At 37.7% G+C, this 27,086-nt stretch overlaps 6 protein-coding genes across 9 annotated transcripts; 4 read left to right on the plus strand and 2 right to left on the minus strand.

Annotated features, from left to right (window-relative positions):
• Positions 1 to 181: 181 nt before the first annotated feature.
• LOC125202535 (uncharacterized) lies at positions 182 to 4,072 on the minus strand. The gene is made up of 7 exons (XM_048100942.2): positions 3,744 to 4,072; positions 2,877 to 2,934; positions 2,705 to 2,785; positions 2,520 to 2,558; positions 1,644 to 1,883; positions 1,419 to 1,560; positions 182 to 899 (listed from the first exon to the last, which is right to left on the minus strand). The coding sequence occupies exons 1-7, from the start codon at positions 3,917 to 3,919 to the stop codon at positions 415 to 417; spliced, it is 1,221 nt and encodes a 406-aa protein (XP_047956899.1). The 5' UTR covers positions 3,920 to 4,072; the 3' UTR covers positions 182 to 414.
• Positions 4,073 to 5,200: 1,128 nt separating this feature from the next.
• On the plus strand, positions 5,201 to 6,655 carry LOC125210200 (uncharacterized). 2 transcript variants are annotated; one of them, XM_048109771.2, is made up of 3 exons: positions 5,201 to 5,370; positions 5,770 to 6,308; positions 6,445 to 6,655. In XM_048109771.2, exons 1-2 carry the CDS (start codon positions 5,230 to 5,232, stop codon positions 6,286 to 6,288), a joined length of 660 nt encoding a protein of 219 aa, XP_047965728.2. In that variant the 5' UTR covers positions 5,201 to 5,229; the 3' UTR covers positions 6,289 to 6,308; positions 6,445 to 6,655. The 2 variants fall into 2 exon arrangements, with proteins under 2 accessions (XP_047965728.2, XP_088921972.1); XM_089065846.1 differs by having other exon boundaries at positions 5,770 to 6,655.
• Positions 6,656 to 7,253: 598 nt separating this feature from the next.
• On the plus strand, positions 7,254 to 9,954 carry LOC148932924 (uncharacterized). Of its 3 annotated transcripts, XR_007174361.2 has the most exons (4): positions 7,425 to 7,606; positions 8,784 to 9,221; positions 9,384 to 9,466; positions 9,831 to 9,954. XR_007174361.2 is itself a non-coding variant. In XM_089065848.1 (2 exons), exon 2 carries the CDS (start codon positions 8,794 to 8,796, stop codon positions 9,178 to 9,180), a length of 387 nt encoding a protein of 128 aa, XP_088921974.1. In that variant the 5' UTR covers positions 7,254 to 7,411; positions 8,784 to 8,793; the 3' UTR covers positions 9,181 to 9,271. The 3 variants fall into 3 exon arrangements, 2 of the variants coding, with proteins under 2 accessions (XP_088921974.1, XP_088921973.1); XM_089065848.1 differs by lacking the exons at positions 7,425 to 7,606; positions 9,384 to 9,466; positions 9,831 to 9,954 and adding an exon at positions 7,254 to 7,411 and having other exon boundaries at positions 8,784 to 9,271; XM_089065847.1 differs by lacking the exons at positions 9,384 to 9,466; positions 9,831 to 9,954 and having other exon boundaries at positions 7,427 to 7,606; positions 8,784 to 9,271.
• LOC125210212 (uncharacterized) lies at positions 9,496 to 10,688 on the plus strand. The gene is made up of 2 exons (XM_089065845.1): positions 9,496 to 9,954; positions 10,049 to 10,688. The coding sequence occupies exons 1-2, from the start codon at positions 9,727 to 9,729 to the stop codon at positions 10,508 to 10,510; spliced, it is 690 nt and encodes a 229-aa protein (XP_088921971.1). The 5' UTR covers positions 9,496 to 9,726; the 3' UTR covers positions 10,511 to 10,688.
• Positions 10,689 to 11,730: 1,042 nt separating this feature from the next.
• LOC125191985 (26S proteasome non-ATPase regulatory subunit 14 homolog) lies at positions 11,731 to 14,023 on the minus strand. The gene is made up of 6 exons (XM_048089436.2): positions 13,837 to 14,023; positions 13,550 to 13,727; positions 12,960 to 13,041; positions 12,405 to 12,581; positions 12,150 to 12,317; positions 11,731 to 12,055 (listed from the first exon to the last, which is right to left on the minus strand). The coding sequence occupies exons 1-6, from the start codon at positions 13,976 to 13,978 to the stop codon at positions 11,864 to 11,866; spliced, it is 939 nt and encodes a 312-aa protein (XP_047945393.1). The 5' UTR covers positions 13,979 to 14,023; the 3' UTR covers positions 11,731 to 11,863.
• A 7,113-nt stretch (positions 14,024 to 21,136) lies between these two features.
• LOC125193316 (uncharacterized) lies at positions 21,137 to 26,765 on the plus strand. Its single transcript, XM_089065943.1, has 5 exons — positions 21,137 to 21,309; positions 21,526 to 21,593; positions 21,674 to 24,713; positions 25,435 to 25,477; positions 26,388 to 26,765. Exons 1-5 carry the CDS (start codon positions 21,141 to 21,143, stop codon positions 26,509 to 26,511), a joined length of 3,444 nt encoding a protein of 1,147 aa, XP_088922069.1. The 5' UTR covers positions 21,137 to 21,140; the 3' UTR covers positions 26,512 to 26,765.
• Positions 26,766 to 27,086: the final 321 nt, after the last annotated feature.

The following is a 27,086-nucleotide window of genomic DNA, read 5'->3' on the forward strand; positions in this document are numbered from 1 at the left end:
ATTTTAAAATGAATCATGATTTTGATCACAATTTTCTGGAGAATGGGAAGAATAGAATTTGATATTTACACTTTGGACTTCTTTGCTTATACAAGTTATAAAAGGAAAGGCCCAATAGTTTAGAAATTCATTAGAAGCCTTTGATCCAATCATAATATGCGAGTAACAAATGATACGCAGATGATACATAAATTTATTCCATTATTTACCCTCAAGAAAACAGTGATACAAAGTTAAATTACAGAGCTACATAACCTTAGAACTGCCACTTAAGTCCAAGAAATTCCGGGTGGAAACTCCATCGAAAAACAGCAGACAAGGCTTCTTCGTCTTCTTGCCCGGAACGCAATCTTGAACTGATAAAAATGCTCTTTCGCGGCCCAGAAAGCACCTTCTCGTGGTAAAGCCAAACCATCATAATCTAGAGCGAAGGATGCACTTTATAGGATTGAAAGGGGAAGACCTCCGCCCAAACGCGCTTCTCATGGAGGGCGAAAATCTCATGTCCCAATCATCAACATTCTTTGGAACACAAACGTCGAAGAGGAACTGACCTAAGACGCCATGGGGGCTGATCTTTGGAGGGCTAGATAGAGGTATGTAACGTCCCTTGGATTCATCTGGGATGGGCCCAACGTCCCAATCCTCGTGATACTCCACAGAGCTCGGCACATGAAGATAATCATTCGAGTCGAGGTTAAATCTGTGGAGGCCGTCTCTTGACATTGTGGCTGCTTTCCTTAGGCCGTTAAATGGATCGGAAATTTCATCATGTCCCCCTTCCATGACCATTTTCTCGCCTTCAAGCTGTCGTATTCGTTGTGAATAGGTTACAGCAGCTTTTCTCAGTAGCTCGGTCACGGCTGCGCTGTATTCTGCTGGATGATGTCGAAAATGCCCTGTGATAATGTACGATAAGGAAACAATTACTATCATAATATTTCATATCTACGAGCCCAAACGATTAAGGGTCCTTTTGGTTCCATGAAATTGAGGCTGTAGATTTGAAATCGGAACCTTCAACCACACTGCACACATGCACGCACAACAACACTTAGCGCACACAACACATACACTCACACAAACAACTCAAAATATATTGCAAATTAATGAATTCAATTTATCAATGGCTTAATTTTACAAAACAAAAGATTTGGAATTGAATTACACGGAATTCCAATTCCAGCATATTTCAATTCCATGATACCAAACAGACCCTAAGAGCAAAATCGGATTTAGCTTTCCTCCGTTAGTGGTCTTATGCAAATTTTTGTCCAATTCTTTCTATAAACTCTAGATGTATAATTCAGATTTGTCAGTGTGGCTACAAGAAAAATCACAAGCCAGATATACGTATGCCAGATCCGAACAGACCAAGGATATTAGAGAGAAAAGATCAGACATATTCGAAAGCTTACCAACATGCGATGATTTACTCCACTTAACCAATTTAACATCAGCTCCAAGGTTTTTCAGCCTACTGGCGAAATTGAAGATTGTTTGAAACGGAGCAAGCTCGTCATCCTCCGAGCATAAGATGAGATATGGAGCCCGAAAACTCTGGTAGCATTAAAGCAACGACTGAGCAGAATGAGCCAAAGTAAGAAGACAAGTAATTTCAATTAAATTCTGCAGATGCTTACTACTGTGGCGTATAGTGTCTGCCAATATTCAGCGCGCTGTGATTCGAATCTGCTAAGGAAGAGTGCGTCCAGGGTGGAGGAGATGCCACTTGTTATCCATGACGCCACGAGTGGTGGATGTGAAATTTTAAAACCAGCTTGATGGAGAACGAAATGATTCCCTAAGTCGCTTACGAAATCCACTGGACAAGAATCGAATATGTAGCCAGAAACAGAGTCTCTAACAAGCCGACATTCATCCTTCATGGGGAAATATACCAGAACATGAGCAAATCCTTTTAACGAAGGTTATTGTACAATGACAAAATGAAGTATATCTATTCAATTTATTTGGTTCTTAATTACTAGATACATTTTTGGCACTCTGCAGAATGTTGCGTTTGTGCAAACTACCCATATATATAAGGGCAAATTGCTGGGAAAACTAGGAAGTTTGATGATCTTTTGATTCATCCCGCAACCTTAAAAATCAGCTAGAAAAACCATGAAATTTGGATTCCTTCTCAATTATCCCACGGCAAAAAATACAGTCGCCTACGTGTAGTACATTCATGGCGTTTCTCAACCAAACAACGATGGTTTGTTTATGAATAGATGACACATTTAACTCATTGGCGATGACACCCACATAAGATTGGTTGTCATATCAGACACAACTTCACCTAAAATTTCGCCATAGGATACTTGACAACAAATTCAAATTTCATGGTTTTTGTGTTTGATTTTAAAGTTGTGGGACTAACCAGAATTTAACCAAACTTCATAATTTTTCGGCAATTTCCCACATAAATAAATACATCGAGGGAGAAATATAAGGATAACAAACATCAGATTACATATGAAGCATGATATTAACATGATGCTCAATGATGTTACCGGATTGATTTGCTCTTCATCACACTTCCCTTCAATTATCTGCAATCGAGAGTTACTATTTGTTAGTATTATTTTGCCAAGCTTTCCCAAAGAACGAGTTTTCCTGAATTTCTATGATAAAAACAAGTAATTCAATATCAGAAATGTATATAGTCTTTGATCAGACAAGCAAGAATAGTATTTACCTGAAGAACCTTGTACATACAAGCTTTCGGACCGCCAGAAAAAGATGCAAATATGATAGGGCACGGCCTTATTTTTAATTCCTGCAGGTGAAATTGAATCGAAACGAAAATAAGCACGCGGACAAAGTACTAAAATCTGGCAAACACATCAAATTTCATCTCACTAACCAACCTGTATGAGCTCATTAACTATTTCCCGAGCCAACGATGCAGCCTTATCTGGAAAAAGTCTGTTAATAAAGAGAATATCAGTTTTTGTCCTTACAAGTTACAACTCGAAACTAACAAGAGATGCACACACACACACACACGTCCTTCACATAAGAGAGTAAAGATAAAATGGTAAAAAGGGCTCAAACGACAACTTCCATAGCTATTATGCAAACAATTATTCTCATGCCAAACATATCAAACTTGCTGAACATAATATCAAACAATCAACCCGACTTCCATCAGCCATATAAATAAACCCGAACCTAGCAAAAGAGTTCAATGGTGCACTGTTTCTTCGCACTGGTGTTAAACTAGTTATGCCTAATGAACAGCATTTCAATTCGGAGCCAAGTAGTTTATCGCGCAATCATCTTAATCAACGATCACCAATATCAAACTCAACGGAATCAACTGAAATAGATTAACCAAATTCAAGCAATACATGAGATCCCCCAGCCTTAAGAACACTATCCAAACTCCAAAACTGGTAAAAAAAACCTAATCCAGAATAATCAAAATTCACAAATGGAGTACTCACTATTACAAAATTCACCAAATTCAATCAACTAATATATAAGCATAGAAGCTAGCCACTGAATCAAACCTATAAATATGATTTTAAAAAATCCAAAATTGCAAAGTATCTGATAAAACAAAACTTTACAAATTGAGGAATTCAATCAAACAACATATAAGCATAGAAGCTAAAACACCAATCCAGCCTAAAACTAGACAAAATTCCAACTACAATCAAGCATCAAACAAACGAATTCAGCGAACATGATTCAAAAAATCGAAAATTGCGAGGAGCGAAACAGAGACTTACGAATTGAGGAGGCGAGCTTGGCAAACAATGGAATTCCAGCCGAGAGAAGAGTAGAGATCGGTATAATTCTTCAAATGCTTCTCCTGACTTGACAACCATGCAAACACCACAACTATTCCTTCCACTTTCCCCCTCTCCCTTCTTCCCCAATATCGATTTCCACCGAATCCCCACATCCTCCGAACTAGCTAGGCTAAAAATTTCATCCAACACTGAAATTGGAGATTGATGTGTTGAAGATAATTTGATGGGGTTGGACTTCCCGAGATTTTTCTTCATACCATAAAATGACATCTTTTCAACTAGGAATTTTATTCTAAAATAAAATATACGTATGCATATATAGGGTCGTCTTCGTTTATCACCTTAATCCCAACTGAATTTGGATCCTATCCAAAAGTCAAAAACTGAGATTGAATAAAAAGATAATTCCTCCGTCCCGCTTAAAATGATACGTTTTCCTTTTTAGTCTGTTCCAACTAAGATGACACATTTCTTTTTTGGTAACTCTCTCTCTCCAATTAATACACTCAACCACTTTTTCTCACTCCTATTAAAATATTCATTTTTTTTTATCTCTCTACTTTAATACTTCCACCCACCTTATCTCTCTTCAATTAAACACTTTAACTAATACTCCCTCCGTCCCAAGGAAGATGACCCATTCCTTGGGTGGCACGGGATTTTACACAGTTATATTTTGTGTGTGAAAAGGAGAGAGTAAAGTTAGAGAGAGTAGAGATAAAAGTTTTTCCATTTTAAGTAATGAGTCATCTTGATTTAGACAAACCAAAAAAGAAAGTGGGTCATCTTCAATGGGACGAAGGGAGTAACTCCTAAAATCCCGTGCCGACTAAGCAATGTGTCATCTTAGCCGGGACGGAGGGAGTATAAAAAAAAAGGTAATATCATCGACTTATAAACATGTATAAAAACTGAAATATAATTTATCAAATTTCATCACCGAACATCGTCGGAACATATGTAATTCATATCTCGTTGGAGTCCTTATAAAATTATCTTTAATTTGATACTTTCTGTCCCCGATTAATTATCACTCTTTTTCCATTTCGATTCGTCCCTCAATAATTGTCACACTTCATTTTTACCATATTCTCGCATTCAACCAATTCACTTCACTCACATTTTATTATAAAACTAATATAAAAAAGTTGGTTTCACATTCCACTAACTTTTCAACCAATTTTTTTTAAAATTTTTAAAACTCGTGCCCAGTTAAAGAGTGACTATTAATCGGGACGAAGAGAATATATTTTTTGCGGAAAAATAATTTAAATCGACATAAATTTAAAATTTTATGATAATTTAATAAGAAAAAATTAACATTAATATCCTTTAATTTTATTTAATAATTATTTAAACTTAAAATATAACCTATGGGCATTATATTAACATTAGATTTCCTAATCTAAGCTAACATTTAGTCTTGATTACTATCTAGTGAGCAATCGATCGATCATCCTGTATGCATATTGGGTATTTTATTTTATTTTTTAATTTAGTTTACTGCTTCAAAAAAATTAAAAGCAACTGTGTCTCTTTCTGCCGCACCGCCAGTCTCGCCGCCGCGCCTCCGACTGCCGTAGCGCCAGCACAGCCACATCAGGTAAGTCGCACAGCCATAGCTCTGTCAGAATTTTAGATTGGAAAAATTATAAATGCTAGTGCCAGAAAACTGTTTGATTAAATGCTTGAATGAATTGTGATGAATGCATCCTTGAAAGGATTGGAGTTTTGAGCTAATTTTTCGATTCTTGTTCCATTTAAAAGGTGGGATTGGAGAAATACTAGTAGTGTTCTTGTTATAATGTAGGATACATGTAAATTGATATGCTCTTGATTGACTCTAATGTCAGTGGAGATGAAACTATGCTTTAAATTATGAGTAGAATATTCTTGGCTATATACATATATGTAGATACATGTGTTAACTTTATGCTTTTTACTTAATTTTGATGTTTTTAATGATCATTCTTGGATAATTTTGGATATGGATACATGACAGATCATGATAAGGAGCCAAAACATGAGCTGCAGAACTCACTATGAGGCCATTGGTGTGAAGGAAGATGCGAGCCAAGAAGAAATCCGTAAAACTTATCGATCCGCCATCCTCGCTCTCCATCCGGATAAGCTCCCGGATTCATCCGAGCAATCAAATCCCCTCGGGAGTGAGTTTCTCGAGGTGCAGAGGGCGTGGAAAGTGCTCGGTGATCCGGGATCACGGGCCCTCTACGACCGTGAACTGAGGACGTTGAGACAGGAAGCTGTCGCTGCAGAAGATGTAACCATGAGAGATATGATGGTTGTCGAAGAAGAAGAGGACGGAGGGGGTTTCGACCTGTCCTATCAATGCAGGTGTGGTGATTTCTTCTGTATAAGTTCTTGTGAATTGGATGAAATGGGGTATCAGTTTTCGAGAAATCGAGGTGAGGTTTCGTTGCATTCGCCTTCGTCTATGCAAGCATCGATTGTTCTTCCGTGTGGATCGTGCTCTCTGAAACTACGGCTAGTCATTGATTGAGGCCCGAGTTGATTGAATTGGTAATTTCATTGAGTTGAATGATGGATTTTGCTTTGGATTTCCATTCATTAAAGCATGGCTTTGAGTTGAAAATGTGTTTTTTTGTTCTATTTGATTTTGGCATGAGATTCTCTCTTCTTGTTGTGATTATGTTAGGGTTGTACATGAGTTGAGTCGAGCTGTGAGCCGAGTCTAGTGTCTCAACAATGGTGGATCCTCATGAGGTGGGGTTGACCCACTCCATTGCCATCACATGAGGGTCGTAAAACTTTTGTTAAATTCGGTCTTTAGAGCTGCTGCCAGTCAGTTTTATGATGTGACAACTCTTCACTAACACTTAGTAGTAGTTTGTAGTTCACTTTTATTATTCTCGACTCGGTTCACTTCTATTATTCGCGACTCGTGAGCTAAATGTTAGAACTTAGAAAAATATGTATTCAAATTTCACGGAAAATACCATAATTTAGTAAAAATTAATAATTTTAGATACCAACATTGATTTCTTTCTATTATTATATGTAAATCAATAGTATAGTTATTTGGAAATTTAATTATAAAAAGTAATTTTAGATACCAACATTGATTTCTTTCTATTAGAGCGTATGTATTATATTGTTATTTGTCTCCTATATTTGGAAATTTAATTATAAATTACAGAAATTTCTAAAATTTACAATTGCCTCTTACCTTTTATTTTAGCCATGGCATCAGCATCCATAAAATTTCAACATCTTCCTTCACAAAAAAATTTTCATCATTTTTATTGTTCTCAAAATTTATAATATATTTGAAATTTTGATAATTAGACTTGTTAAACAAACTTATAGAGTACACTATCTAAATAATTACAGAGTACACAATCTAAACAAACTGGGTAATCATACCACGTGTTTCATGTGCGTTTGCTGATGTTACAATTATGACGATTATAGACCATAATCGAGAGACTTCAATAAATACCACTTAAAAATTGTAAAGTTTTGGATAAAATTCATATGAATGGAGAGAATGATTAGAGTGAAAAGTGCAACGGTCCAATTATTGATGAGATTCTGCAAATTTTCTCTCTCCAAATGATATGAATTATCATCGTCCACTGATAATCGAAGCCTCATTTTTCAAGGTAAATTATACATATATTAAAAATATATATATGTAAATTATACACACATCTCGAAATTTAGTTCTTCAAGCTTCAATCTAGGACCTTCTCACACTTAATGCCGCCTTCAAATTGTGAATATAAACCAAATTTCACAGAGAGAGAGCTAGAAAGAGTTGATTTTGTGGATTGTGATTACATTTTTGGGAAAAAAAGGTTCCTTTTTTATACTCTTTTTTGTGCCTAAGATAATGTTTTTCCATTTCTAGCATTTTTAGATTGGACCCATGTTTGTTATTTCTGGAAATGTTAATGTTGGGTTTACAGATTGAAGCTGAGCTGTTTGTTTGCTGGGGTTTATGAATTTGGGGATTGAATTGCCCTTTTCATTCATAATGTGGGAAATAATTATCTTTTGATGAAATTGATGGAAGCCATGTTTTTCTTCTTTGATGGAATTTTAATTTGTTAGCTGCCTAATTGTCTATTTCATTTGCATTTATCTACTATTGATAGAAGAGTCACAGAAAAGGCCTTGGTGTTGAAGTAGATGTAGTGGCCACATTGAATTTGATGTTCAATTTTGATTGATTGTAATTAGGATTTGTGATTGAAATGGTTGAGGGTTTCTTCTTGTATGTGTATTTTTGAGTTGATTCCGGTTTCGTTAAGATGAATCGTGCTCGTTGATTGGTACATTTGGCTGCTCTTATTTGCCTGATTAGTAGTGTTGAAGTAAGGCTAATTGCATTCTAGCTTTGTTATCACACAATGCTTGAATATGTGTGTGTTGATTTATGCAAAATTAAATGTCAAGAACTGAATTTTAGTAGTCTTTTAGTTTGTGAAATTAGACACTCACTCTACTGAAGTTGTAAGATGGGCTTCTTCTTGTATGTGTTTCTTTTTTGTGTTGATTTCGGTTTCGTTAAGATGAATCGTGCTCGTTGGTTGGTACATTTGGCTGCTCTTATTTGCCTGATTAGTAGTGTTGAAGTAAGGCTCACTGCTTTCTAGCTTTGGCATTACACATTTCTTGAATGTTTGTGTGTTGATTTATGCAAAATTAAATGTCAAGAACTAAATGTTAGTAGTCTTTTAGTTTGTGAAATTAGGCACTCACTCTACTGGAGTTGTAAGATGGGCTTCTTCTTGTATGTGTTTCTTTTTCGTGGTGATGTCGGTTTCTTTCAGATGAATTGTGTTCGTTGAATAGTACATTTGGCTGCGCTTATTTGACTGATTAGTAGTGTTGAAGTAAGGCTAACTGCTTTCTAGCTTTGTCATTACACATTTCTTGAACGTGTGTGGTGATTTATGCAAAATTAAAATGTCAAGACCTGAATTATAGTCGTTTTAGTTTGTGAAATCGGGCGTATGTTGCACTCTATAGGAGTTCTAAGATGAGCTACGGGGAACGAAAGCATCAGTGGAGTGTGTACGACGGTGTCAAGGCTATGTCCGTTGCTCCCGAGGCTCTCATGGCTGAGATAAACTCCGCCATTGCTGCTCTCGAGTATGCTCGTGCAGCAGTCTTCTCACCGTCTCCTGACCCTGCTCCAAAGGCGAGAAACGCCAACAGAAAGCCTGCTCCGACCTTTGATGCTCAAATAGCCGATGAGGCTTACAAAGCCGGATTGGCATCCATGTCAGCTGGGAGGGTCGACGAGGCTATCATCTCTTTAAACCTCGCCCTCTCCAAATGCCCGCCCGAGAAGACCTCAGCGCTCACCAAGATCCAGTCTCTGATCTCCGTGGCGTCCCAGCAGCGACACGTGTCTTCTAATTGATTCGAATTTAAAGAAACTTCACCCCTTTGATGTGTTTGTTTGTCAGTAATGCATACTTTTATGTATTTTACCTTCCACATTTTCTTCGCGATTCTTATTCTCTTACAACGTTTGCCCGGCTAACCTAATAACGATGGAAAAGATCGTGGATGAGACGAACTCCCTGTATCTATATGTCTACATTTTGTTCCTTTGCCTCACAGATATCGAGTGCTGCATCTTGTCGCGGTGGAGATCAATGAGAACAATGGATGCTTGATGTGGATGCTTGGGTCGTGTAGAAACGGTATTTTTCCTCTTCCCCTGCAGTCGCTTTCGTAAAAATTAGGCTCTAGTCTACAAAGTGTTTAAACTATTTTGTTTAGAATTTGAAGAATAATTTAGGTGAACTTTTCTGTCTATTTTTTTAACTTAGCCTTCACCCCAAAGACTCAACTGTGAATTTTAAGTGGAATAAGGTGAGGGGGCCATTCTCATTGAAAAGACTCTTAATCAGATGTGAAAATTACAAAATACATACATATATGTATTTGTGTGTGTTTACTTATGTATATAATTCTTCATCAAGAAACCATCAACACATCCATTTGTAGTGTCTATACATATTTCTTTCTCATCACGATGATGTTTTATCGGTATCCTTGCATTAGGTGCAAATCCCTCTCGTCCGCTTTGCGAGAGAGGTTTTCCAAGTGCCCTCTTTTCGCGGGGAAGCTCTCGGGTCTGAGCTCCGAAGCAGAGGATGCAGCCCGCGATTTTGATGAAGAAGATGAAGTAACTCTATATCTTCGTGTTAGACTGATGTTTTCTCTGTTTCTCTTTTGTATTGTTAATCAGCTTGATTTTTCTACGAAAAAACTCGTTGTAGGTTTTCGTTTCAGCGGTCATGAGCAGGTACATGGAGTCCAAATGCAAGCGCAAGTCTGTGTTCGGGTCGGATACCTCGAGATGGGCTCTCTCTCCGGAGCATTTCTTGCTCGCTAGAAAAGGGAGTCAGGAATCGCGGAGCTCCGGTGGAAGTGGTGAGGAGGATGAGGAGTTTTCCAGTGCGGTTACTCGGCTATCTAGGTGTTCGAGCGCTACAAGCTACGACACATTTTTCTCGGTCAAGACACGTTTCACGCGGTCATCGAGCTTGAAAAAGATCGATTCTTGTAAAGATTTTAGCAGGCGATGCATAATTATTCAAGAGCTTATGCAGTATGAAGGGTGGCCGTTTGGGCTCTGCAAGAAGGCATTTTTGCTGCCTCCGCTGCCGAAGTCGCCGTCCGATTCGTGGTCGTGGAGGAAGAACACCGGAATCGCCACGAGTGTCGGGTCGGGTTGGTGAATACCCGAACCCGTTTAAGCAGCCCCACAATAATACATGGATGATATATTGATATTTACTTTGCTCGAGTATGATTTGGATTTTGTGCTTTTTTTGGTTTTAGTATGTTTTACTAAATATATCAATTGGGAGTTGAGTTGGATAATTGAATTTATTGGCAAGGGATATCATTTCTTTCCTTTTTTGTTTGATAATTTCAGAATAAAGTAAGATAACTTATCCTTCAATAGTTGTAAAATGTGGACCAAATCACAAAACATCAATTTACAATTCCATAAAAAGCTAGAGAATACACTAGAAAGAATTCATATGTACTCCATGAACTACCCTCACAACGAACTCCTTTTTGGGCCGGACCTGCGGCACGGCCATGGCACGTGTGCATTGTGGGGGAGCGAGGTGGGCCACGGACCGGGGCATGACCCACCAGCGCTGATTCAGAGCCTCCAAGCCACTCGAAACGAGTCACTCATGTCACGCATGATTTTTCAATATTTTGATAGTTTGTTCTAATTTCATAAAATATAGCGATTTAAAAAAGTAGAGATTAATAAAATAAATAATGAATTGAAAAAGTAAATAGTGATACCATGAATAGCGTAAGTCTAAACTAATTGACTGTCATAATTGGGGCATGATCTAATAAATTGATGTGACACGTGAATAATATAGATCTGACTCATTTATGGCATGAGTGTTATAAGCACTCTCAACACATTAAAAAAGCCAAAAGTATCATCATCCTCTCTCTCTCCCATGGATGCGGCAGAGAACGAGCACGAGCTCGTGTTCGAGTATTACTACCATATTGGTGCATTTCTTGTGTACCCTCTCCACTCCACTCTATCCCAATTACCTACACACGCTCGTACACGGTTGGTCCCAAGCCTGTCAGAAGGTTGGCCGAGCTTGATGGAGCTCGGATGGTTGAGGGTACTTTACTTTCAAACATGGGGTCACAGCCGGTGGTTGGGTGCAGTCAAGATACACGAAACAAAAGGGTAAGATAGTTGTTTTCATCTTGATGGGATGGAAGGTGAAAAGGCCAACAAAAAATTGAGAAAAAATGGCTGAATTCTTCAAAATGGTGAAATAGTGAAATTGATCCTATGATTGAGAATCTGAGATGGTTATACTTTTTGAATGATGAGCTTACTTAGGATTGAATAATTGCAGAAACAAGTACCATAAGTTGATATGAATACAAATGAGGGAAGGAGTAACAAAGTAAATCTAGACACCATTTCAGAGGGAATTGATCTCTTACATGAAACCGGAGTTTATATCAGGTCGAGGAGAAAATAAACAGACACGTACACTTTCTGAAGAAATTGACTGTTTTGCATCCGTAATCTAGAAAACAACAGTGTCCAGCATAGTGCCCAAAGTTTGGACTATGTTGGAAGACATCAAGTTTGAGACGTGCTCCTCGAGATGCTTCTTGGCGTCTTGCTTTCCCACATTGGCGATTGCTAGCTTCTCAGGCGACAGCTCGTCCTCCTCCTGGACCGCTTTATTGTACTTGATGGCTAGGTTTAGCATCTCCTGTTTTTGTAGACAATGATACACGAATTACATTAGAACGAGAATGAGGAAATGCACGGTATTTTAGATGTACAAGAATCAGAGTGAATAGTACCTGAACTGTCTGCTCATTCGTTTTGGAGTGGGTATCGAACCGCTGGAGGGTCAATCCATCTGTCCATTTCTTTTTGTGGAGATTGAGGAGCATCTTCTCCTCAAGTTCGTTCTTCCGGTAGTTTATGGCAATGGAGTAATAGTGCCTGTTCAACCCATGAATCAAAGCCTGGAGTGGATCAAATCAAAATTAGAATCTGATTGTAAGACAATTTTGATGTAGGTCAGTCACTGAGCTTCAAATTATAATCAATACCTGGATAGATGGTTTATTGAGATGCCCCACGTTGGAAGTGGTTTGTCGTGGTTCTTGACCCAACATCATGGTTTGAGGGTTAATGAGTCGGAAGGCATCAATTACCACCTTTCCTTTCACACTTTGAATTGGATCTACCACCACAGCTACTGCCCTCTGATTCAAAGCTTCAAAACTCTGCATCAATAATTACATCAGTTCTTCAGCTTGAAAACATACACTTGTTAACAACACATGATACGCAATAAGTAAAATAGTGACTGTTATTTCCAACAGAACCATCTCTACCATATACTAATGCAGACTAAAGTTAAATGTAAAGATCCTCCTTTCCACTTTCAAGAAATACAATATAAGGTGCATCGAGGGTTAGAGACTGAGTGAGCTAAAGCATATTAAGCCTACCCAAATTTCATCGAATAGTGCATAACTCAAAAGGCAAGAACAAAGATCATAAGCACACCAATAAGCATCTCCTAAGTCCTAAGCATATTTGAAATTAATCAAAAGTAATTTCTCTAGCAACAGAAGAGTATAATACGAAAAAGTAACGACCTGTTGAGTGTTAATGTCTACACCTGAAAGCCAACATCCAAAGCCAGGATGTGAGTGATACCAACCAACCACCATCTCAGGTCTGCAACACACAACAAAGTACATGCTTCAATGCTGATGTAATATAATCACAACATTCATATAGTATGTGAATTTGTGAGAAGCATACTTCAATATCACCAAACCAACAAAATATAATGCAGTATACAAAAATTGATACTTAATGCATTCTAATGTACTACGAATAATATTCCAAATACCAAGAATCAGAATAACATACATCTACAGATATCAGTCACATTTTCTTACGGACAAATTCGAGAAAATTCCTTCTATTTCCTACAAAATGACTATAGAAGATTCGAATGCAATTGATTTGCTACGATATCTAAATCCTATTAGAACACCAACCAATCAGAACCATATCTTCCGGTTACAATAGTACAAAATTGAGAAAGCTTACTGCTGAAACAAAGTAAATTTAAGCAAACAATACGAATTTAAGGTAAAGAAAGAGAAAAACAAAGCTGCAAATCACAATTACATCAATTTCCTAACATTGATTCTAGATCACGGATAATTCTGGTTACCTTCCGGTCTGCTTGAGCATATCAAGCATATTAGTCTGGAAAACGTGATCGACGGCCTCGACACTGACACCAGTTCCACTCTGCGGCATCGCGAAGACGTCCACCACACGCACCGTGTACTCGTCCACAAACTCCCCCAGCATCAGCCCCATCACCTCCATCGGTACCCCGGCTCTACCTGCAGCAATCAGCGATAGACATCATAAGCGCTAATTACATCAGCGGAGGAAGAGAAAACAGAGAAGAATTGGATCAATCTACGATCCTGAGAGAAACCCTAGATTTACCGTGTTTGAGCATTTTGAGAAGGGCGAGAGACGAAATGTAGACTTGCTCGGAGGAATCGAGCGTCGGGGAGTCCGGCGGCGGGTGGCCGAGGGCTCCGCCGGCGCCGGCGAACATCCGGTGAAGTCTCTCCATTCCTGCCATTTCAAATTAGAAGAAAAATGCCGATTTTCTGTTTGTAAATATTATTGGCTGAAGCAGAGAGTTTTGAATTAAAAGTATTTCTTTGGAAACAAGACAACAGATTTGCAATTATGCCCTTATATTTTTATCTAATTCTTATTTCTGGCCACGTATAAATATGGGTTTAGGGTATAGATGTCAATTCAACCCGAAACCCGTGGGCCAGCCCGAACAACCCGGTAAAATGAGCGGATTAGGGTTGTAATTTTATTACCCGAATATAAAACGGGCTAAACGGGTTGACCCGAATGGGTTGGCGGGTTAAACGGGTTGGCCCGATGGGTTGCATCTTTTAATTAAAAATTATTAAGTTTTAGGGGTTTTCTTTATATTTTTGAATCGTCAATCTTTCTACATAATCATTGGTCTCATTCAATCTCCATTCTATACTTTTCTACTTGATCCCACAATATCATTGTCAGCTTTCAAGTTCCACCTCAACTCATTATTTCACCGTCCCATCATCTGCTATTAGTGTCTTACCACCACCAAAGCCAATCAAGACAAAATTAAGAAATAAGTCATCAAAATTTTAATATATTTATCATTTTAATAATTATTCATGTACGATATGATTTTTAATTTTCACAAAGAATTAGTTACAAACAATGCCAAAATAATGACAACACAAGCTTTAATTGATGTTGTAGTTGAACAAAATGAATTGCTTCTTTCCTAAAAAGAAAAAAAGTATCTAAAATTTAAAATCATATTATAGAAGAAAATTTAGATACAAGAAATTATTTTCGAAAGCTTTTAGGCCCGAATAGCCCGATGGGTTAGCCCAAAACCCGGCGGTTTAGGATTAGGGTTGAAAATTTGTAACCCGAAAAATCTATAACCTGAATAGCCCGCACCCAAATAGCCCGGCAAACCGAGTGGATTGGCCCGAACCCGAACGGATTAGCCCAATTGACATCCCTAGTTTAGGGGTGTCGAAACGAATAGCGGGTAATATCCATCCCGACCCGATACCAACCGGGGGTATCGGGTACCCGCTACCTGGCAACAGCTGGGAATGGGGCGGGATCGGGTGTTTTAAAATTTTGCAGGTATGGGTATACCCGATAATATCCGGTACTTTCATGATTAGGATTTTCAGTTTTTTTTTTTTTGTTTTTTGTTTTAGTTAATTAGTTTCAAATATATTCTGCCCAATGAACTTTATTCATTATTGTATCTTCCCTCTTACTTGTCTTCCAATTAATTTCGTCCCTTCTAAGTTCTACCCGCCGCCCGCATATGCCACCGCTATCGGCCTACGCCTCCACCTGCAGGAGTTTAGGTTTCTTTTGTTTTTCTCATTCTAATCATATTATCATTAAGTAAGAGATTAGAAAATCAACACATTTGTGCATAGTTAATAGTTGGATATTATGAAAATACAACAAAGTAAAAAAAAACACAAATATATGAAATCATAGTGTAACAAAAATACCAAATTTCATTCTGGAATTACAAACGTGTAAAATTACCGCCAATGGGTTTGGGTACCTGCAATTGCGGGTACCGGGATACCCACCATACGGGTCGGGATTGAGTAGTATAATATTGAACTTTTCAGGTTCGGGACCCATAAAATCAGGATCAGAATCCCGCGGGTATCCGTTTCGACACCCTTATGATTTAAGTTTAGCCCAATAGCCTATTATCCATATTTTAAGCCAAGTATAATCTACTGTACTTATTATAGTAGGTAGGGATGTCAATCGGGCTAGCCCATCAGGTTTCGGGCCAACCCTATTCGGGTTGCGGATCAATCGGGTGCGGGCTAATCGGGCTGTGCTTATTTCGGGTTATAAAAGTTCAACCCTAACCCTGAAAGCTCGGGTTTCGGGCTAGCCCAGCGGGCTAATCGGGTTACTACCGATAAAATTAACATGCGTTGAATCCAATAAATAATGGTGAAAATTAGTCATATTTATAGAATGTAAAATATTTAATTATGATAAATTTGAGATATATGCTTAAACTCAAAATATACATGATCAAATACTAATATTTGAGATTTGTGTAAAATAAAACATAAACATTAAGAAATTTTAAAGCATGTTTTAAAAATTTAAATATATTTTTTTTAGTGAATTTGAAGTTTCTAATTTATATATCTATTATTATGTTAATAAAAATTTAACATATAATTTATATATTTAATATATAAAAATAAAAGTTATTTATTTAGTAATCTATATTATAAAATAACCATTGAAGTGTCGAATTGGAGTCAAATAAATAGAACGGTAGAAATTTAATTAGGTTTTCGGCCAGCCCATCGAATTTTTGGGTCTGGCCCCAACGGGTTGCGGGTTAATCGGGTGCGGACTAATCGAGCTGTAATTTTATCGGGCTAGAAATTTTCAGTCCTAACCCTGTAAATTTGACGGGTTATTCGGGCCGGCCTACGGGTTGCGGGCTACACTGACATCCCTAATATTAATACAGTCTTCCACTTTTGAATGAATGCACATAGCTTTGCGTGCTGTTTTTAATTTTGTGATATATAGTAAAAAAAAAAAAAAACACTCGAAAATGGGAAAACCAATTAGGAATTCAATCAATTTAGGAATTGTCTGCTTTTTCATATGATAAATATGAAATTTGTCTGCTTCTTTAAAGAGTTACCTGTGGCAAATAGCTTTATATGAAGGACAAGGAACGATTATTTTATCATTTGCAATGCAAAAACAGTTTTAAAACTCTTTCTTCTTCTTCTTCTGATTGCATATTCACCAATCTGTAACATATGTAGGTGTTTGATACGATGAAGATCGTATCGGAAGAGATGATCGGCGGCAGTAGGAGCTCGGCGACCGTAGAGAGACTGCGCGCGGAAAGATTCTCCGTCGGACAGATTGTACCAGTAATATTTTGTTTGAAAAGAGACGAAAGTGTGGGAATAAATCTTATCATTCATAAAACTGTCCATATGACAAGCTCCCTTTTTTTATATCTAGGACCCTAGGGTGGTTCGACCTCCTACCTCCCGGGAAAGAACCACAAACAAAACCCGAGATGGGGCTTATAAATATGCCCGACACTTACAACAAAATAAACACGAAAAACAGAAATAACATACTAAATTAACTACAACCAAATATCGCAAAACTATGAAGTAGAACATTTCATCTCGACACACAATCGATGAGGCGATTGGGTGGTCGAGTCTTTCTCTTTGGACGCGTCGAGCTCTTCTTGTGCTGCTGATCGGATGTTGCTGCTGCATTCTCTTGTTGAGGCTGTTCTCCATCATGTATGACGTTTGATTGATCGGTCACCGTGTCAGTGTTTGAGTGCCTGAATACATTGAATACAGTGTGTGTGAATGTGATGGACATCTCCGCCAGGCAACGAGCACAACAGATGAGCGCATCCCTCTCTCCGGCATCCCCTCATTTTGTAAAGGAATTGCGCAGATCGCACGTTTCTAGACGAGTCCGCTTTGTAAGTTAAATTCTTTCTTTACATTCATTCTCAACTAATTAGAAATATAGTATATCCTTCATTATAGATATAAATCGATATCTTGATTTATACCTGTAAAAATTCCTATCTACTCTCTTAAATTCAGATGTCCCTGAAAGAATATAAATAAATATCTTGATTTATACTTGTAAATTCCTATCTACTCTTGTAAATTCAGATATCAAACAATTATTCGAAACCATATTGGCATGCTCTAAAAGGGTAAAATTGGGAGGAGTGGGCAAAAAAGGGAATCGCCCCAGGCTTTACTAAAGTAAATTTCCATTCTTTTTAATCTCATAAATATTCAGAACAACAAGAAGGAATAGAGGTTGCATTGTTGAAAGAAACCAGATTTTTTTTTAAACAGTGTAAAGGAATATAATAGTAATGCATAAATGTGTATACTCTAAACCTAAAACTAATCTTCAGATCATGATAACGGTCTGCCAAAGACAGTAACAAATAACACTACATCTCTCATGAATCTGCCAAAGACAGTAACAAATAACACTACATCGTTCTCTAGGCCTTGTGATACTCTAAACCTAAAACTAATTTTCAGAACATGTCCTCACCATCCTGTGCCAGCACCTTTGTTGATGACAATGTAGAGTAGTTTGTGTCCTGTGATTTATGCCTAGTCATTAGACATGTCATATGGAGCAAACAAAAATATGAGTGGAAAATATGGATAAAATGCCCTTACTAAGCCCTTCACCAAGGAGCACTGGCGACCTCCCTAATAATCTTTGTCCTCCGTATGTTCTCTACTTGTTGGAGGGCGTAGCTGAGCTATACGAGCTCGTATGAATCTCACCTTCATCCCAATACGTTCAAAATTTTCTAACACGTTGTCCTTTTCAACGGCGTCACTCGTGCCCGTGATCTCTCTAACGCAATCTGCTATGCATGTGATTTCGATTATCATCCCAGCAACATACTTGATATCAACGAACTCTAAAACAGTTAAATGCAGAATTGTGTCTTGGCTGCTACACAACTCGTAGTACTTCACTAGGCAATTTAGATTTACATATTCGTTGATTGATTTGCCAGCAGCGAAGATGCTGTAATCTTCAAAATAAACAAAATAACATTTAAATTATAGCTTTTGGATGAAACATACTGAATTAGTAAGAGTACCTTCTTTGACTGGTACTTCTTTGACTGGATTGTGTCTCACAATGTACACCTTAGAGAAAGAAAAAACAAAGAGTTAGATTTGAGTTCGTGCAATTCAAGAAACAACAAATGAAAACAAACCTTAAACTTGCACTCATCAACAAGTTCAAAAACTAAATAATCCTGTTCCATCAATGCACGTGAAGTAGAGAAGTCTCTCCATCCTGGAGTAAGAAGATAAAAATCTATCACAATAAAGAATTAAATACAATGGATAATTATCAGGTTCTTACTTCCCGGTGTGCTGCACCTCGGAAGTGGTAGGAAATATTCGTTTGCAGTCTGGTACATTCACACACGAACCTTTACGAATCCGATGCTTTTATGTTTGAACGATAACTGGGAACACGCATACTGGTCTATAAGTAGATGTTGTTCTTGAAATCTTTGACAGGGCAACTTTTGTTGGGGTTGTGTATGGTTACACGACAAGTTTGTCGTCAAGTATCATTGTGCCTATGGCGTCTCATGCACTGAACAACTTGGTCGGAGGCATTAGCTGGCGTCTCTCTTCAGAAGCGAATTAGGTAATCGCTTTCTGAGGCATCTTGTAAAAGCATTTCATCACTCATTGTTTCTTTACTTTGCCGTTCTAGTGTTGCGGTGTTTGAATACATATCCGTCTTTGCGCGTGCGTGTGTGATAAAGAGATTCGGGATCGCCGGTGAAGAAAAGAATGGTGGTGGAGAGATTGAAGACAGAGTTGAGTAAGGATGACCTAAGCATACAGAGGTCATTTTTAGGTCATTCTTAGCTTATTTTTAGGCCATTATAGTAAGGATGACCTAAAATGATCAACATGATCTCAAATCCGAATTTTATAATATGATCTAAAACTGCCTTATAAAATAATACTCCTTCCATCTCAGATTTATAGTCACATTTAGTTATGGCACGGTTTTAAGGAATTGGTGGAGTGTGTAATTAATGAAGTGAGAGGTGGAGTGTGTAATAAATGAAATGAGATGATGGAGTGAGATGATGGAGTGTGTAATAAATGAAGTGAGATGATGGAGTGTGTAATAAATGAAGTGAGTTGGTTGAAGGTGGATCCTTTTTTGACTTTTTAGTTTATTATTTTTGTTTTGATTTATTTTAACGTAGACAATGACATTTGGGTGTAATTTTAGTGAATAATGAGGTAAAATTTTATGTCCAAATATGAAAAATTCTAAATGTAACTATAAATGTGGGACCGACTTTTATAACAAAATGTAACTATAAATCTAGGACGGATGGAGTAACCGATTTAGAATTACAAATTATCCAAGTGATGAACCTTCGATGTGTAAATAAAGAAATTTGGGATTCAATCCTCACCGCCTCTGTTCCCAAATTAAAAGTGGAATCATTTCTAATAAACAGACGAGTTAGAAAAGAAAAGAAAATCCTTAAAATCCTTATCTAATATTGGTACAAACAAAAACGTATAAAAATATGAAATTATTTATTGGATTATCAATTACTCTCTTCATTCCGGATAATTCGTCCCACTTTGGGGTCCTACTTTTATATATTAGTTTTAAGAAATATAATGAAAAGTGAGTTGAAAAAATTAGTGGAATGTGAGTCCTACTTTTATATATTAGTTTTATAATAAAATGTGAGTATGAATGAGTTATTGGAATATTGGGTCCACTATCAAAAATGGTAAAAAGTGAAATGAGACAAATTATGTGGGACGGACCAAAATGAAAAATCGGGACAAAATATCCGGGACGGAGGGAGTAGTTGACTAAGGGGGCGTTAAAAGACTGACCAAAAAGAGCATTGTTTCCTCAAAGGTGAGAGACTTTGTGAAAGGATGTTGGACGCACTTTCAGTGAAATCTAAGCACGTTGAGATTACAACAGATCCAACATGTGCATGGTACTAAGAACACATCATTGAATATTATGTATGTAAGCATTATCATGCGTAACATGATAGTTGAATATGAGATATAAAACATAACAATTTGGGCAGTTGACGAAGCACATATAGTTCGACAACCCTGACAACAACTCATCGGTGCACTGGCTCAATTTTGATAATGTTAATGTTAGTGTGCTTCTGTTCGTGAAGAATGAATTCATGATCAATTCCAATAAAGTCTCATTTAAGAAACTTGAGCGTGCCCCATCAGTGAATGAATAATTACGTAATTTTAATTTTGATTTATAATTTTTGACATTTAAGTAATATAATAATTATGTAATTTAATTATTAATGAAAATATTGGAATTTTTATGATTTTAGTTTTGGAGTTTAGCTATTTTACTTTCGAAGATATAATTATTTATTAAGAACCAACCATTTATGTACATAGTAATGATATTGAAAATTGGAAACTAAATAAAACCCAAAAAATTTTAAAAGTAAATTTGGAAGTTAGCGTGTTTAGGGAAAGTAAATAGTGTTTTTTCTTTAATTTATAAATATAAATCCCACAATTCCCAAATAAACATTCTAAAAGACTTAAACCCTATACCCTTACATGGCAACGACAACCCCGCCTTCTTCAATGGCGAAACGACATCGTTCGCAGGTTCACGACGGCGCAGCTGCAGGCACGGCGGAGCTCAACTCTGTTTTCATAGACACCAGCCTCGGTACTCACATCGCCGTATCCGTATGCAGCTCCGACACAGTTTCAGACTTAAAAAGTATCGATCCTCTACCTCTATTTCAGTCGTTGTTTTTCACAATTTCTGTAATCAGTTAACAATTTATGTATATGAACTCGATTGCGGCATAATTTGTGTATGTAATCCTTTTTTGGCAAATACTGATCGCAAAAGCATTGAATGTTGAGAAGTTTGTATTCTGTTGATTCCGCAAATTGAGCTCATAATTTGCTGACTGATTCTATAAACGCGCAGAGAAGGTGACTGTGGCTCATAAGCAATCCTTTCCGGAAATTGGTGAGATAGAGGTCCACTCTGTGAAGGTACATGCTTTATTTTAGAGGTCTGATGGCGGAGTTTGTTTCTGTAATTCGCATCTGATGATTTTCTGCTATTTATGTAGTTGGAACAGAGATCAAACTATTATCATCTGTCAGACGATATGCTTGTTTGGACTGCGTTTGGCGAGGTTAACAGAAATTGGTTTCTTTCGGTCACAGCTTCCATTGTCCCCAGACATCTCTCAGGAAGAAGCTCTATGAATGATATTTATGATGATTGCAACGGTTTCATATCTGATAGGAACAAGAATGCAATTGTTCTTTTTGCGTTGCCGGCTCGTGCTGCTCAAAATAATGCTGTTTCGGAGACCACTGATTCTCACACAAGTATTTATGCAGAGGCACATTGTATGGGAACCGAGTCTCCTGTGAAGAAGAAACGTAAAGTGAGGCACACAAAAGATGAAAGTCATAATTCTGGATTCGAAGGTGGCAACACCATGTTTTGTTCAAATGATAAAGATGTGAAGCCTAATATGTCCCACTCAATTGTTAAGGTCTCAGGTCTGAAGAATGACGAATATGATGATGAGGGGAGGCTTCTGTATGACAGAACTTACCTACCCAACGTAGCAGAAAAAGGTAATTTTGGAAGCATTTTGGACTACCAGAACCTAAATGGTACTGAGAGACCGAAAGAGGACAATAGGTTTGAGAGTGTGGTAAATGAACTGGACAATGAGGTTGTTTCCAATTTTATACAAGGTTCTTCAGCTGGAATGAGGGATGCTGCTTGTGAAGGTGGAGATGTCAACACATTGGGGAAAAAAAAGAAAAGGAAATTTGAGAAAACAGCAGAAAACAATCATGATAGAACATATATGGAGCACTTTGGAAAAGGTGAAACGACCAAGCCCTCTACTCTTAAAATGGAAGAAGGAATGGGTTTGTCATTAGAGAATGATCATGAAGTTTTAATGCCATCAAACAACAAAGCTTCAGACCATGTTATTCCAGATTTATCACCGAAGGCAGAAATCCTTTTGCAGAATGCAGAAAAGAGTAGTTTTATTGATCAGAACTCCCATGAACGTTTAGATTCTGATGAGAGAAAAGAAGACAATGCATTACAGAGTAAAATAGATCATGAAGGCAAGGATGTTCCATCAATGCATTCAGGAGGTGTTAACACTAACATTTCAGATCCTTATGCTACAATAATGGATGCTGGAATCGGAAAAGGGGAGGTGAAATCGGATGTGAAGAAAAGAAAGAAAAAGAAAGTTCACAAAACTGCAGAAGTCCAGCATACAAGTGATGTGGCACATACTGAAATTGGTGAAATGAATAAGCCTCTTACAGAAACTACTAGGTTGGAAGAAAAGGGTGCATCTTTGGACCTTGATTATGAAATTATAATGCCTGCTGATAACAAAGCTCCTGACCATGTTGGTCCGGATCTAGCATTGAAAGAGGCCAGTATTATGGGGGATGCAGATGCTGTAATGGAACCTGGAATCTCCAGTTGTGTTAAGAAGATTAAGAAAAAGAAGAAAGCAAAGAATTCTGTCAGCATAAATACAGAGAATTCAGACATTAAAGATATTCACAGAGGTGCCAGAGGTTCTTTGGACTTGTCTTCTCCATCAGGGGATTATATCACCAAGGGAATTGGAAAGGATGAAAGCACTAGGCTTGATGAAGGAATGGATGTTGAGGCGAGACCGTTGGATGCTTCAAACCATGATGCTCAGAAGGTAGTATGGGATGTAAATAGAAAAGAAGCAGATCTGGCACAGATGCAAGCAGAGCGAATTTTGGAAGATGTGAGCGTTAGAAATGAAATGATGAGGGAAAAGACCAAAAGTTTTCAAGATGTTTGCCATGCAGCTTTGCCCACCACTGAAACAAGTAATACCATGATTATGCGGGATGCAGATGCTGTAATGGAACCTGAAGTTTCCAGTCGCATTAAGAAGACGAAGAAAAAGAGGATTGGCAAGAATTCTGTCAGCACAAATATTGAGAATCCAGGCATCAACGATACTCAGAATGGCACCAGAGGTTCTTTGGACTTATCTTCTCCATCAGGGGATTGTATCACCACGGGAATCAGAAAGGATGAAAGCACCAGGCTCAATGAAGGAATGGATGTCGAGATGACACTGTTGGATGCTTCTAACAATGATGCTCAGGAAAAAGTATGGTATGTAAATAGAAAAGAAGAAGGGCGAATTTCGGAAGATTTGAGCGATAGAAATACAATGATGATGGAAAAGACCAAAACGTTTCCAGATGTTTGCCATGCAGCTTTGCCCACTGCCGAAACAGAAAATACCGTCATGAAGCCCAATCAAACGAACCAGGATGATGAGAATACTGAGAATAAATCTAGAAAAACTAAAAAGGAAGGGAAGAAGCAAAAGCACACTGCACCAGATGTCCAAGAAAATTTGCCAGTTGAGGATCAACAGGTTAGTGTTGAACCTTTAGCAACAAAAGAAACTTCATTTGGTTTTTCAAATTCTGAACTCGCGGACAGAGATTTAGAGTCATCCCAAGTTTTGTCTCGTAAGAGCAAAGAAAAGGTAGATGAGAATTACGAGCTTGTCCTAAACACTTATGGTCTCAAAGAAAATACTGAAAAGGGCAGTGAAGGAATCAACTTCAAGCAATACTTTGGGGCTGACCAACTCCAGAATCAAGTCGATATCAGTAACAAGGTAAGAAAGGAAAACAAGTTGAAGAGTTCAAAAGCTAAAGATAATGAACTGATGAAAACTTCTAGTCCTTCTGAGTTGTGTGAGATGCCTCGTCAGAAACCCAATGACTTTGTTGTTCCCTCATCCTCCCATAAGAAGAATCCATCTTTGGATAAATCAAGCTCGAAAAGGTCCGTGACATTGCACAACAATAAGGGAAATGAAAGGACGCTTTTGCGTTCACATGTTAAAAAAACGATGCCCATGAAGACTCCGAAGAAAAAGATTTTGTTGGCAAAGTCGGGAACAATTTTTCATAATGATAGTGGTGAAAGTTCTGGGGATGAAAATGGAACCTTGTTTTCAGATGATCGCACCCTCACTTCATCGGATAGTTCATCCATGTCAGGTGATGACTCGGAAGGGGAAAGTGAAGTGAACCAGATTTCTACTCGCAAAGGTATGCTTCATATAACACTAAAATTGAATATAATGTTTGATGTTAGGAAAACTTCCTTTCATTTGTATCTCATTTATTTTGTAATTTCTATATCTTCACTAGGGCCCATGGGGCAGCAGGACTAGCACCTAGACGACTGCTGTTTAAGAACTAGCCCTGTTAATTTAATGTATATTTTCGTTATTTAGTCTTTAGACAGTATCAATCAGTACTAATGTTGTCAAAGATTCAAACTATATTACTTAGTACTTAACAAGAAACCGATATATCTATTGTACAATTCTACTAAAATTTGAAAAATAGAAAAAATCAAGTAAAATTTAAAATCCTGCCTAGGCCCTGCATTACTTTTATAAGTTGGTATGTGTTTGTATTAGATGCAGTTATGATTTTCTGATACACTTACTTTTCCTTGAAGTTTAGGAATTTACTGGCTACATTTTTTCTCTTGTTTTATTCATTTTACAACTAAACGAATGACAACAACTACATTTTATTCCCACACACCGGCGTTGAGATTTAAGTTATGATACAGTATTCAACTTAGCATGTTTAGGTGATGTGATTTTTATTTCACATTGTGATAAGAAATGTCTTCATATAGGTTTTAGAGGTGGCGGAATTGGTATAGTTTGTTTGTATGCTATCCGATGACTGCCTATTTTATTGGTGTTTGTTTTGGCCTCTATGCTTAACATTTTTATAAATGCTGCAATTACAGGATCCAGTGCTGCAAAAGGAAAAACTTTGGCTATGTTAGAAGAGTAAGTCCGTTATCTGCTTTTTGATCCTTGAGGTTTCTCTACTGATTTTAGGCTCTATAAAGCATGAAAGTCCTATATTTTACTCCCTCTGTCCACGAATAAATGTCCCGGTCACTTTTTTGCACTTGTTTTGTAAAAATGATAATAAATAGTTAAAGTGATAAAATGACAAAGTAAGATAGAGAATAATGTAGATAAGAGTCTTAGCTACATTATTCTCCATCTTACTATATCATTTCTCCACTTTAACTATTTATTATCATTTTCACAAAACAAGTGTAAAAAAGTGACCGGGACATTTATTCGTGGACGGAGGGAGTATTTCTTTGCTCATTCTTTATATAGTCCATGCACAATCCTATATTATTCTGGATGTTTACTTCAATTATAGTTTGGAATTGAATGGATAAAAATTAAGATACTTTGATGGTATGAGCAAATTTGAGCTTGTCTTTCAGATACCCAATCTTGTATGCTATATCCATCCCCTAAAAATGGAGACTTGGAGACATCATGAGTTTTAATGCGAAATTAGTAAAGTAGGAGAAAGAGAAAAAGTAGTTGAAGTGATGTTAGTAGATAGTAATAGTATGACCCACATCATTATTAGCGTCGAATTATGGTAGATGGACCAAACTGGCAAAAGGGGATTTACTCATTTTTTAGGGACGGAGTGATTATTATAAATCTAATCTATAAACTGCCCCTGAGTGATAGTACGAACACCGGAATAGGTTATATCCAACTAGATGATGTGCAACTCCAAGCCTCGAATCACCCATATTATAAAGTCATGCATTGGGCTCCCAAATCTTCATTTGCTTGTTGCAGCATTATAAGCTTGTGATAGGTATAGTATTGCATTGCTACTGTGATTACGATTTGATTGACTGTTAACATGTTGCAACAGGGAGAATGTGACGATGGATGTGATCCTAAGAAGCTCGAAGCGGTTCAAGAAGGCGAAGGAGATCGCCACCCAGATCCAAGAATCCCAGCCCATCGATTTTGTTCTTGATAGTCAACCCGTTTAACCTTGTCGTCGGAATAGATGTAAAAAATATTTCGGTACAAGGGAAATACAGTAATATTTTCACTACAAAGGAAGAGCCGTAGACTTTATTTCATTACCTGGGAAGGATTACCTTCGCAAATTTGGGTTTTTTAGCGAGGGAAATGTCCCTTTATGTGTTTTCGTTACCATGTATTGTATCACAATTGATATCCTATTAGTTTTCTTTTTGAGTAAAGGCCAAAAGTGGTCTCCAACATATGATCGTTTTATCAATTTGGTCCTTAACATTATCTTTTTTATTATTTGGTCCCTCACAAATGAATTTCGACCTGAACCGGTCCTCCAATTGACGGAACCGTCAATAATAGGCGGTCAACGTCATTTCCGCGGCCAACCTCAGCTTCGGCAACCTTCTAGCAGCCTGCACTCTCCCCCTCTTCAACCTCAGCTTCGGCAACACCTTCAACCTCCCCCCATTCGCCGCCAACTACTCCGCCCCCCTCAACTACACCAGCTCCAACACCGCCTTCTGATTTTCCGCCTCCGCCAACGACACCCAATCCGACCGCATCGCCGCCTTAAACTAGCTAGTTG

Source organism: Salvia hispanica, chromosome 2 (assembly GCF_029641045.1).
Source record: "Salvia hispanica isolate PSC_SH4W2 chromosome 2, Shi_PSC_v1, whole genome shotgun sequence".
Classification (NCBI taxonomy): domain Eukaryota; kingdom Viridiplantae; phylum Streptophyta; class Magnoliopsida; order Lamiales; family Lamiaceae; genus Salvia; species Salvia hispanica.